Source organism: Hypanus sabinus, chromosome 2 (assembly GCF_030144855.1).
Source record: "Hypanus sabinus isolate sHypSab1 chromosome 2, sHypSab1.hap1, whole genome shotgun sequence".
NCBI lineage: Eukaryota > Metazoa > Chordata > Chondrichthyes > Myliobatiformes > Dasyatidae > Hypanus > Hypanus sabinus.
This window is the reverse complement of record NC_082707.1, coordinates 35,841,711-35,854,342: the sequence shown is the minus strand read 5'-3', so window position 1 is coordinate 35,854,342 and position 12,632 is coordinate 35,841,711. Positions and strand designations below refer to the sequence as shown.

General features: G+C 39.1%; 1 protein-coding gene across 4 annotated transcripts in view; it reads right to left on the bottom strand.

Moving 5' to 3' along the window:
- The window catches only part of daw1 (dynein assembly factor with WDR repeat domains 1), an 89,979-nt gene that overhangs the window by 31,033 nt on the left and 46,314 nt on the right, over positions 1–12,632 (bottom strand). For 3 of the 4 annotated variants that reach the window (XR_009506758.1, XR_009506759.1, XR_009506757.1), the window contains exons 11-13: positions 10,215–10,291; positions 5,162–5,324; positions 3,148–3,237 (exon numbers count right to left, since the gene is read on the bottom strand). Coding sequence is in view for 1 of the 4 variants with exons in the window: in XM_059944055.1 (XP_059800038.1) it covers positions 3,203–3,237; positions 5,162–5,324; positions 10,215–10,291 (275 nt within the window). In the remaining 3 variants the exon portion in view is untranslated. Of the gene's footprint in view, positions 1–2,750; positions 3,238–5,161; positions 5,325–10,214; positions 10,292–12,632 lie in introns of those variants that run through there. The other variant, XM_059944055.1, reaches the window with a different exon arrangement.

Genomic DNA, 12,632 nt, shown 5'->3' with positions numbered 1-12,632 from the left:
TATAGATAGCGGGGTCAAGGGATATGGGGAGAGGGCAGGAATAGGATACTGATTGTGTATGATCAGCCATGATCACAGTGAATGGTGGTGCTGGCTAGAAGGGCCGAATGGCCTACTCCTGCACCTACTGTCTATTGTCTATTGACCAGGTTCATTTCCCAATACCGGATCATGTACAGCCGCTCCTCTTGTAGGCTTAACTACATATTGTGTCAGGAAACCTTCCTGAACACAACTAACAAACTCCACTCCATCTAAACCCCCTGCTCTAGGAAGATGCCAATCAATATTTGGGAAATTAAAATCTCCCACCACCATGACCCTGCTATTATTACACTTTTCCAGAATCTGTCTCCCTATCTGTTCTTCGATGTCCCTGTTACTATTGGGTGATCTATAAAAATCACCCAGTAGAGTTATTGACCCCTTCCTGTTCCTAACATCCACCCACAGAGACTCTGTAGACAACCCCTCCATGACTTCCTCCTCCTCTGCAGCCGTGACACTATCTCTGATGAACAGTGTCACACCCCCACCTTTTGCATCCCTCCCTGTCCTTTCTGAAACATCTAAAACCCGGCACTCAGCCTAACCATTCTTGCCTTTGAACCATCCAAGTCTCTGTAATGGCCACATCAAAGCTCCAAGTACTGATCCACGCTCTAAGCTCATCCACCTTGTTCATGATGCTTCTTGCATTAAAATAGACATATCTCACACCATCAGTCTGAGCGCACCCCTTCTCTATTACCTCCCTATTCTCCCTCTCCCACTGCCTACAAGCTTTCTCTATTTGTGAGCAAACTACCCGTTCCTCCCTCTCTTCAATTCAGTTCCCACCCCCCCCAGCAATTCTAGTTTAAATTCTCCCCAATAGCCTTAGCAAATCTCCTTGCCAGGATATTGGTTCCCCTCGGATTCAAGTGCAACCTGTCCTTTTTGTATAGGTCACGCCTTCCCCAAGAGAGGTCCCAATGATCCAGAAACCTGAATCACTGCCTCTGCTCCAATCCCTGAGCCACGCATTTATCCTCCACCTCATTCTATTCCTATACTCACTGTCGTGTAGCATGGGCAATAATCCCAAGATTACTACCTTTGAGGTCCTGCTTCTCAGCTTCTTTCCTAACTCCCTGTAGTCTGTTTTCAGGACCTCCTGCCTTCTCTTTCCTACGTCGTTGGTACCAACATATACCACGACCTCTGGTTTCACCTATAGCCTACTACCTTCTTTTTCTGATCTTTTTTTCCAGTCCTGATGAAGGGTCTTGGTCCAAAACATTTATTTCTTTCACTTATTAATTTCACTGCATTATTCACTCTGATTATGCAATGACACTAGAAATGGAAGTATCATAGTTAACAAATACAAGCCAAAAATCTGGAAGTAAAAGTTCAAAACCCACCAAGACATCTGCGGAAACTAAACTCAATATTCTTGAATTGGGGGATAGGACCCTTAATGATAACCCTGAAATTATTAAATTGCTTTATGAAATAACACTTAATGTCAAATGCTTCAAGGAAAATGCCATTCAGTCTGATCTACGTATGACTCCAGACACATACAAGGTAGTAGATTCTTAAATTTTCCTTAACTAGTAATACCAAATTGCTCTGACCTACACAACACTCACGGCACTCAAGTACAAAGTTTGTACTTTCTCCCTGTGACCATGTTGGTTTCCTCCATCTGCTCCAATTTCCTCTCACATTCCGAAGACATATGGTTTAGGACGCCTGCTATGGTGGCGTTGCAAGCATAGGGACACTTATAGACAAATCCTCGGACTCTGTTGGTCATTGATACAAACGGCGCATTTCACTGTATGTTTCAATGTACATATGACAAATAAAGCTAACCTTTAATCTTAAAATGAACTGGAGTGACTAAGGTGGTGAAGTGATCTACCTCTAACTTTGAAAATGAAGTAGGAGATAGGAAATAAAAATTTTTGTTTTGTCACAAATGCCCACTATAGTTTTAGGGCAAATATTGATTGTCAATCAAAATCAGTAAAACAGATTATCTAGCCATGGTCACAGTGTTAGCTGCAGGAGACTCCTGTAGTCACATTAGCTTCCATGTGTCCTTCAGAATAACAAAATATACTTTGAGTTGTAAAAAAAACTGCAATCTGAGGATACGAAAGCTGTAAGCTATTTTAGTTCATTCTTTCTAATGTATAGCTACAACTTCTTCAGAAATGACAAATATTAACTTGACTTAGTTACCCGTTATAAAGAGCATGCAATAAGAGAAGAGACCTACTGTATATGTCTTTTGTTTTTTTTTAACTAGAAGTAAGACTAGGAACATTCATAATAGGTTATTGACACTGAATGGGTGCTTGATGGCAAGTGGAGATGGCAGACTAAAGGGCTTATGACCATGCTATGTGACTCTGCATGATCCATGCTGTATGTGAGAGGGATCAATAAAATTTAACCTCCACTTCAGCACATTAAACAATTTCCCTTTAAATGTATTTCAAAAGGTTAGTGTTACAAACATACAATCCTATGAAATTTGAGAAATTTCCTTGTGACTTTCTGTATTTTCAAGGCAGGGAAAACCATGGGGTAGTCAGCAACTTCTTAATTTCCATTGTTGGCAAGCAAAGTTTATTCTAGAACCTATATTCATAACAATAAGCCTCAGTGGGATGTACCTTCTAATTATATATTATTTTCATTATGCACAGCGTAATAAAGACAGCAAAAAACAAATCAAGAAATTCTTAGCCCATCGATCAAATTTTTATTCGTTAACAAACAAAATGTTTAAGTGGTATGACAGTGTAATTGTGCTATTTTATAAAAGTTTTCAATGCAACAATTCACAGTAATCAAATTCAAGTATTTCAAAATTTCAGAAGAATTAAAACATTGCCGTATTTTGTTTTTAAATCATGTTTAATCTTCTTTTAACAAAAGTTATGTTAGAAAAAGTATTGCTGTATTCTTACATGCATTGAAGCAGTCCAAAGAGCAGCACATACTATAAGACATTTCATTGACGAGTTGACCTATCCAGATTATCACCAGTTGGCAATGAGCTTTAGTATAATATAAAAAATGTATTGAATGTGCCAATGAATGTCTGAAATACTGTTTTCACTTAGAGAACAATACTAATTCACTTACTTCTAAAGGATGTTCAGTATAAATTCAGTCTTAGCTTTAATAATTTCATCTTCATTTAGCGCCATATCCTACAAGTGTTATCCTTGCTTCCTATTTTATGACAAAAAAAAATTATCTTGTACTGTGAGAAAACGAGAGGTCAAAAATATCATACATAATACACTTTTCCAATTGATCTAATATATTGATTTCACATACAGATGAAATACGTATGTTTCAACATACTGGTCTATTCACTTCACAAACTTGGGTTAGATCAATTGCCACCTCAATCAAGAATAATTATAGCTAAAGTTACACCAATGAAGGATAATTAAGTATGGTTGCAAATAGCCCAACTAAAATCTAAGCAGGGCACCATTGTGTCCTCCACCTTGGCAGAGGGACCCCGGAACACGTCCTCATCAGCTGCTCAAAAGCCTTTGGAGAAGGCTGCTACTCCTGGCACCATGACCTCAGTCATTAACAACTATAAGCACCTCCACCAACCCAAAAAGCCCATAACCTTTGTCAAAGCTGGAGACCAACCATAGGCTCAGCCCAGGTCAACATCAGGCTTGCTTGCCATGGCATCTGACTGGCAACTGAAAGTCAATCTTGGCAAACCATTAAAGTTCACTTACTTCATCACATCATCATCAATGAAACCTGCCATGGTTATTCTGACAGAAACCTCCAAGCAATTGGTCATGGTAGAACTGACAGTGTTTTGGGAAGATCATATTGAGGAGGTGTTTGAATGTAAGGCTGAATACTAGGAGCTGGTAGAGCAGTCCCAGAGACAGGGGTGAAGGGTACATTGTGAGCCTATAGAGGTGGAGATTTTACTGGCTGCTCACTCTGTGGAACCTCCTCTCTCAGTGGCATTACAAAGGCTGCAAAAAGAAGATCCATCAAGACCTTCACAGAGGCTGCTGAGCGTGCCTCTAGATGACTATGGATTAAGAGATGTGAACCTTGGACCAATGCTGCTGGGACACAAGCCAGGGCTTGATGAACCCTGGCAGGGTCACCTGAGTGAGGGTGACTGATGTCGAAAGACCCAAATCACCCAATGATCCCATGTTACATCACTGATGATGTGCCCCAGCACATCCTTGGATGTATCTCAGCCTCAACCATTTAAACATTGATCATTTTTGCATCTAGCTGTACAATAAAGAATTATAAACTGAGCTAATAAAGAATTTTCCAATTAGATAAAGTGAAGGGAAAAAATACAATTAATCACAGCATCATATATCAAAAGAGGTAATTTGGCCTCCAATGCTTTTTTCAGCACTTTAAAAGAGCCACAGAGTCATAGAAAAGTATAGCACAGGAACAGGCCCTTCAGCCCATCTAATCCATGCCAAAACCATTTAAACTGCCCACTCCCATCAATCTGCACTGCGCCCATAGCCCTCCATATCCCCTACTATCCATGTACCTATCCAAACTTTTCTTAAACATTGACATTGAGCTCACATGCACCACTTGTGCTGGCAGCTCAATCCACACTCTTATGACCCTCTGAATGAAGAAGTTTCCCCTCATATTCCCCTTAAATTTCTCACCTTTAACCCATGATCTCTTGTTGTAGTCCCACTTAACCTCAGTGGAAAAAGCCTGCTTGCATTTACCCTATCTATACCCTTCATAATTTTGTATATCTCTATCAAATCTCCTCTCAGTCTTCTGCATTCTAAAGAATACAGTCCTAATCTATTCAATCTTTCCTTATAACTCAGGTCCTCCGGACCCAGCAGCATCCTTGTAATTTTTTTTTTCTGTACTCTTTCAACGTTGTTTGCATCTTTCCTGTAGATAGGTGACCAAAACTGCACACAATACTCCAAATTATTTACATACATTTGTCACTTTACTGCACAACCTTCTCATTTTTCTTTCTCATCTATATACCAACCAGACATTTGAATATGCTTCACAGAGAGATGATAGAATATGCTTCTATCATCTTGTGGGAAAAAAATACTTGGTTTTCTATGGTCCATAACCTGTTTCATTACAGTACCTGTGATGATGGTATTTCCCTCATAGTTAAAAGCACATGAGAAAATTTCATCGGTATGGCCTTCCAGCACCTGAAGGCATTGGCCTGTGCGAGGATCCCATAGCCTGGCTGTCTTATCAGAACTGCCTGTAAGAATACGACTACCCTGTGGATTGAAACAAATCTGACAAAAACATTGTATCATTAGAATACTGCATTCACATCACTAGAATTGCTCAAAGTCTTTAGGACTATTGGTTAAAATAGTTAAAATATAGACTTCATTATCATGAAGGATGAGGAACTGGAAGGGTGGTGGAGATGTGATGGTATGAAGGGTTTTTGTAGCTTGCAGTGTGATATTGACTGAGCTAAGAAGTGACAGATGGAGCTCAACTCAAAAAAGTGTAAAGTGATTCATTTTGGAAGGTCAACTTGAAGGCAGAATACAGAGTTAATGGCAGGATTCTTGGCAGTGTGGAGGAACAGAGGGATTTTGGGGTCCTCGGCCTTTAGATCTCCCAAAGGTGCCATGCAAATTGATCTGTTATTTTAAAAAGGTGTATGTGTGCTGTCCTTCATTAATCAGAGGATTGAATTCAAGAGCCGCAAAGTAATATTGCAGTTCTATACGACCCAGGTTAGACCACACTTGGAATATTGGTTCAGTTCCAGTCTCATTATAGGAAGCATGTGCAAACTTTAGAGAGTGCAGAAGAGATTTACTAGGATGCTGCCTGGACTAGAGGGCATGTGTTATGCAGGTAGGTTAAGCAAGCTAGAGCTATGCTCTTTGGAGTGAAAGAGCATGAAAGACTTGATAGAAAGTGTACAAGATAAGAAGAGTCACAGATAAAGTAGGTCACCAAAGACTTGTTCCCAGGGCAGAAATGGCCAGTATATGGGGGCATAATTTTAAGGTAATTGGAGGAAAGTATAGGTATGATGTCTGAGGTAAGTTCTTTTCACAGAGTGGTGGGTGAGTGGGGTGGTGGTAGACAGATATATTAGAGGTGTTTAAGAAACTCTTCGATAGGCAGATGTATAATATAAAAATGGAGGACTATATAGAAGGGAAGGGAAGGATCCAAGTGTTGGTTAAAAGGGACTGTATTGTGCTGTAATGGTCTGTTTTATCACTAAAATGATATATAAAATGATTCCTTCTTTACTTAATGATGAAGCATTTGTCAGAATTACCATTAAGTTTTATAAAGAAGCTCCTGCATACTTTGTTTAAAGTAACAGCTAACCTTGTCTTCCAGTATACTCTTCCATTATTCCCTTTAGATTACAGAAAAGTTAATTTATTATAACACACTAAAGCCTAATGGAACATTAGTTTCATTATAAATATAAAGACCATTTTATTTTACTCAGTTAAGATGCATGTAAGTTGTAAAGGGAAGATTTAAAGTTTCTATCGAATATCCAACTTACTTTACCCCTATGCTACATTTTATATCACAGAACTCAATTGTGGAATTCATTCATGTAGGAATTAAGGTTTTTGGACTTCAAGATTTAATTGAAACTCTGTCAAGGTCAGATAGCTCTAAAGCTTCAAGGCAATTTTACAAAATGTTCATTAAACAGAGTATGGAAACAGTCATTTTGAAAATAAAATTTTTAATGAAATGCGCTTCATCCTCTATTACTAAATAAATTTAATGTAACTGTTTCACATGCCATTAATTCATCACACAGACATTTGCATCACTGCAAATATGAAAGCAATAAAAACGTTAATCATACAGCAGTTTTACTGAAACACAGTTTTATGCCATCCTATCTTATGATGGTTTTTCTCTCTTGCCATTAATTCAAATCATTTTTGATGGTTAGTAATTGATTTTGTTATTATTTCCTAGGAGAAACTGCTCACAACATTGATTTATGGCATAATAAAAGCACAGTTGGTCTTCTCAGTCAGAATCTGATGGGACAATATAGATAAACAGTCTATCTTGTCAGATATTAGCACTTGAGTTTGAAATTTTGCAATGTAATCTACAGCTGCCAAATTGCCAAAAGTGTTGAGAGATCATCTTGGCAAGAGCAACCTTCCGTTATTCAGGGTGCACAGCTGTATCAGGTGCAAGGTCAGTTTCCTGCTATTTTGAGACATTAATGCAAATTCAGATTTAAATGAATTAATTTATCCCTGACTCTACCAGATCAAGTGGCCAAATCATCATTAAGGAGGCCACTGGAGAAAGCAACAATATCATTAAATTACTTGGATCAAAGAGCATTGCAGATGCAATAAATCTAAAACAAAAATGGAAAATTTTGCACCAATATGATTGAGGGAGAGGGAGATATGAAATAATGCTGATGTTTCAAATCAAGGGTCATTCATCGGAGCCAGAAAAGTGAGAAAACAAATTGTTTTAAATTGGAAGATGGGGAGAAATGGAAGAACAGAAGCAATGTCTCTGACAAAGTATGGACCAAGGTTATCAAGATAATAATTACTTTCAAAATTGGTAGTTAGAATCAGGCTGAGCACTGGTGCCTCACAACCTGAGTCTCAACCTGGACAAGACAAGAGAGATGAATGTGGACTTCAGGAAGCTGCAGGTCGACCACTCTCCATTGCACATTAATAACTCTGTTACAGGGAGAATGAAGAGAACAAAGTTCCTTGATTTGCACTTAAACCTAGACCTAAAACACCTCCTCAATAGTCAAGAAGACACAGCTGCATCTATACTTTCTGAGGAAGTGTAGGGCTCCCCACCCCCATTCTAACAGGAGCACCATTTAGTGTGTCCTGTTGGCTGTATCATTTAGTGAGGATTGTCAAAACTTATTTGCAGTAGTATTTTACTTTATGTGCTGTGTGCAGATAGGGCTCATTAGCCATGGTTGGCAGCTCATCTAGGAGAAGGAAAACTCTGATCTCAAACTTCCACTGCCTTGTAGCTATACCCACTCATGGGGAAGGCTTCCGGTATAAACCCCAAGGAAAACTCCAGAGCTGGAGTCCCTGAAACAGTTCTACATTGAGTTCAATGAATTCAAACTCCAGAGCTGCAGTCCCTGAAACAGTTCTTCATTGAGTTCAACGCTGACAGTCAACCCCTGCAACACCACTGGTGTAAAACTGATTCAGTTTTGCTGTTCCTCATCTGCGTGGAGAGGGGTAGCCTGCTGCATGGGCAACATTCTGCTCTCTATATCATGCTGTCCTGGCTTGTGTATCACGTAGGCAGCTACGTGATATAACATCCATGGTTATCTCCAAACAACGGAGGGCCTCATTATGTGACATATCTTTTGTGGGTAGCATCATGGTCTGTAGGAAGTTGTTTTGTTTGATTGTATCTGTGTACAGTCTGATGACAATAAACATGAACGAAGTATAAAAAAGAGAAGCACAACATCAGAACTCAGAAAATGTCAACAGTTTATTCACTTTCAAAGATGCTGCCAGACCTGTGCATTTTCATCAGCATTTGGATACTGTATACTTCTCTGGATTTGAAGCATCTGCAGAATCTGTTGTGTTAAGGTCTATTTGGGTCCCTAGATACTGAGAAGGGAAGAGATAAATAGGCAGGTGTTGCATTTCTGGGGACTACTTGGAAGATATTCATAGGACCATGGAATCACAAAGGAAAGTGTGGAAGTGAAATGGAGATAAAGACACATCTGCTAATGGAATCCCACTGAAGGAGGCAAAAATTATGAATGATGGCCCATCAAATGTGGAAGCTCTTGGGGTAAAAGGTAGGGACAAAGAGAAACATTCTTGTTCTGGCTGAGAGATGAAGGAATGAGAACAGATATCCAGGAGGTGCTGTTAAGAATCCCGTCAGTATGATTCAGGAACAAAGAATGTCTAACTAATCTTAAAGAGCTTTTCTAGAGGGTTACCAAGAAGGTTGATGAAGACAAGGACCTTTGAAAAAGAGGGCAGAGAGGAGGAACTTAAAGCAGAAGGTGATAGGTGAAGCCAGGTGGGTGGGAATGGTAAAGGGTTGGAGAAAGGGAGATCTGATAGGACAGAAGAGTGGACCATGGGAGAAAGAGAAGGAGGAGGGGGAACCGGGGGAGGTGCTAGACAGATGAGAAGAAGAGATAAGAGGCCTGGGGGGGGGGGGCTTTGAAATGGAGGGGAGACAGAGGGAAGAGAAAAAAAGAGATAAAAAGAAAGAGATAAGAGATAAAGTGAAGGAGAAATCAATGTTCATGCCATCACTTTGGAGGCTACATATATGGAGGTGTTGTTCCCCCAACCTGAGAGTGTGCTCATCATGGCAAAAGAGGAGACCATGGATCAACATTTTAAAAGGATACTGCTGGGACTTGAGGACTTGAGTTATAGGGAAAGATTGACTAGTTAAGACTTTACTCCCTAGAGTGCAGGAGAATGAGGAGTATCTTACAGAGGCAAACAAGATTATAAGGAGGTTATACAGGGTGAATACATTCAGGCTTTTTTCCCCTCAAGTCAGGTGAGACTGGCAATAGAGGTCATAGGTTTAGGGTGAAAAGTGAAATACTTAAGGAAAATCTGAGGGAAAACTCTGAGGTGGTGTGAGTAAGGAATTAGCTGCCAATGTATGTGATAGATGCTAGTTTGGATAGGTATATGGATGGGAGGGGTATAGATGGCTATGGTCTGGGCACAGGAAGATGGGATTAAGCAGAAGAGCAGGTAAACATGGACTAGAAGGGATGGTACCTATGCTGTAGTACTCTGACTTTATGACTTAATGACACTGCTGTGGAGAGTCAACAATCGATCAGGTATATGTGAGAGCAGGGAGGAAATAGGCAAAAAATTTAATGATATTTTTAAGTTCTACATGAGTGTGGGAAATAATATCAACACAGTTATCAATGTATTCAAGGACAAGTTGAAAGAGCAGGACTGTTTAGTACTGAAATAAAGACCATTTTACGTATCCCACAATAGATAGGCATACTGTGGTTACTGAGCAGTGCTCAGAGTAAATGGCCTGATAAATTTATGCCAGCTTTATACTCAACTTCAACTAAATCCTACGTAAATGTAACCTTTAATATAGTCATTCTCTTTTCTAAAACACTTTTCTACACTTACCTTTGATATTTCTCCTTCATGACATTTTAACTTCAGCATACACTTGCGGCTGGCTGCACTATAAACTCTTGCAGTGCCTTCAAGCAAATAATGACAAAAATTACCATTTCTGGCATAAATACAGAAAACAATCTCAGTGAAGACGTAAGATCTTCCCACAAATGGATGTAAGAAACAGCTTGAAAAAGTCTCAACATTTGGAATCTATCAGGGAACGAACGCTTCCTGATCCTGGTTTCAGATGGGCAACTGATACTAGGCAATTCAACATGTTCAAAGCTCAAAGTAAATTTATTATCAAAGTACATATGTCATCATATGCTATCCTGAGATTAATTTTCTTGTGGGCATATCTAATAAATCCATAATAGAATAATAAGCATAACAGAATCAATAAAATACCACTCCAACTTGGGCATTCAAAAGACAACAAACTGTGCAAATACAAAAGAAAGAAATAATAATGATAAATAAGTAAGCAAGAAGTATTGAGACTATGAGATGAAGTGTCCTTGAAAGTAAGTCCATAGGTTGCAGTAACATTTCAATGATGGAGCAAGTGAAGTTATCTCCTTGCTCCGAGAGCCTGATGGCTGAGGGGTAATAACTGTTCCTGAACCTGGTGGTGTGAGACCTGAGGCTCCTGTTCCTTCTTCCTGATGGCAGCAGTGAGAAGACAGCATGACCTGGGTGGTGGGGGTCCCTGATGATGGATGCAGCTTTCCTGCAGCAACACACTGTGTAGATGTGCTCAGTGGTGGGAGGGCTTTATCCATGATGGACTGGCTGTATATGCTACTTTTTGTAGGATTTTCCATTTAAGGTCATGGGTGTTTCCATACCAGGCTGTGATACAGCCAGCCATTATATGCTCTGCCTCACATCCATAGAAGTTTGCCAAACTTTTAGATATCATGCTGAATCTTCGCAAACTGCTAAGGAAGTAGAGGTGCTACCTTGTTTTCTTATAACTGAATTTATGTGTTAGGCCTAAGACTGGTCCTCCAAAATGCTAACACTGAGGAATTTAAAGTTGCTGACCCTCTCCACCTCTGATTCTTCAATGAGGAATGGCTCAGAGACCTCTGGTTTTCTCCTCCTGAAGTCAATAATTAGCTCCTTGGTCTTACTGAAATTGAGTAAGTAATTTGTCACCAGCTTTGATTCGGCCTAAGACACTGATGTCATCACCAGACTTGAATACGGTTTGGAGCTGTGCTTAGCCACACAGTCATAACCATAAAACGAGAAGAACAGGGGGCTAGGCACACAGCGTTGTGGTACGCTTGAATTGATGGAGATTGTGGAGATGTGGTTGCCAATCTGAACTGACTGTGAAGAAATTGAGGATCTAATTGCACAGGAGGTTTTGAGGTCAAGATCTTGAAACTTATTGATTATTTTTGATGGGATGATAGTATTGAATGCGAAGCTGTAATTGATAAAGAGCATCCTGATGTATGCATCCTTCCTGTCCAGATGTTGAGTGAGACCTGTTGTGCCAGTAGGTAAATTGGAGCAGATACAAGTCGCTTCTCAGGCAGGAGTTGATATGTTTCATCATTAGCCTCTTAAAACACTTCATCACTGTGGATGTAAGAGCTACTAAATGAAAGAAAGTTGGATATACATTCATGTGAAGGTATCACAATCTGAAGATACATTAATTCCCTTTAAACCAACTTTTTGAAATGTAGTCAGGTTTGTTGTAATCCTCTCAAAGATTTCTTAATTATTCTTCAAATAATCCTCAGCCACAACTTCATAATATCAAAAGCAAAGATACTTGGTGTAACATTATAATTAAATTTACCAAGCTACATTCACTTCGTAAACTGAAATATTTAAATAATGATTTACTTTTTTAATAGGGTTATTAAATTCTGAATAATTATATCACTTTTTATAGACTTTTTAAATAATTAAGTGATGTAATTGAAGTGAAAATTAAAATGCATTAACAGTTAATGCTGTTTGGGCCATCTATATTGCATATCAGTTATTCTTCATTTAACTTGCATAATTTTAGGGAGCTGATCAGATTTTATTTTAATGCTGAAAATGCTCAGCAGAACAGACTGCATCTATACATAGAGAATCAATTAACACCAGATTTAAAAATCTTCACTACCCTGGACCAGAAACATTAGTGCTTCTCTTTACATTGCCTGTCCTGGCCTGGGCTCCAGAATCTTATGTTTCTTTATTCCAGTTTGTTTTTATTACTTTTCAGTTAACTAATATGATATTCATACAAATATGTTGTTCCATTCATCACATAATTCTACCATTTTCCTACTCAAGTGGTAAAGGGCACTTGGGAATGCACAGTAGCCAAACAGTTAGTGTAATGTTATAATAGCGCCAGTGATTGGGGTTCAATTCCCAATACTGTGTGTAAGGAGTTCACATGTTATC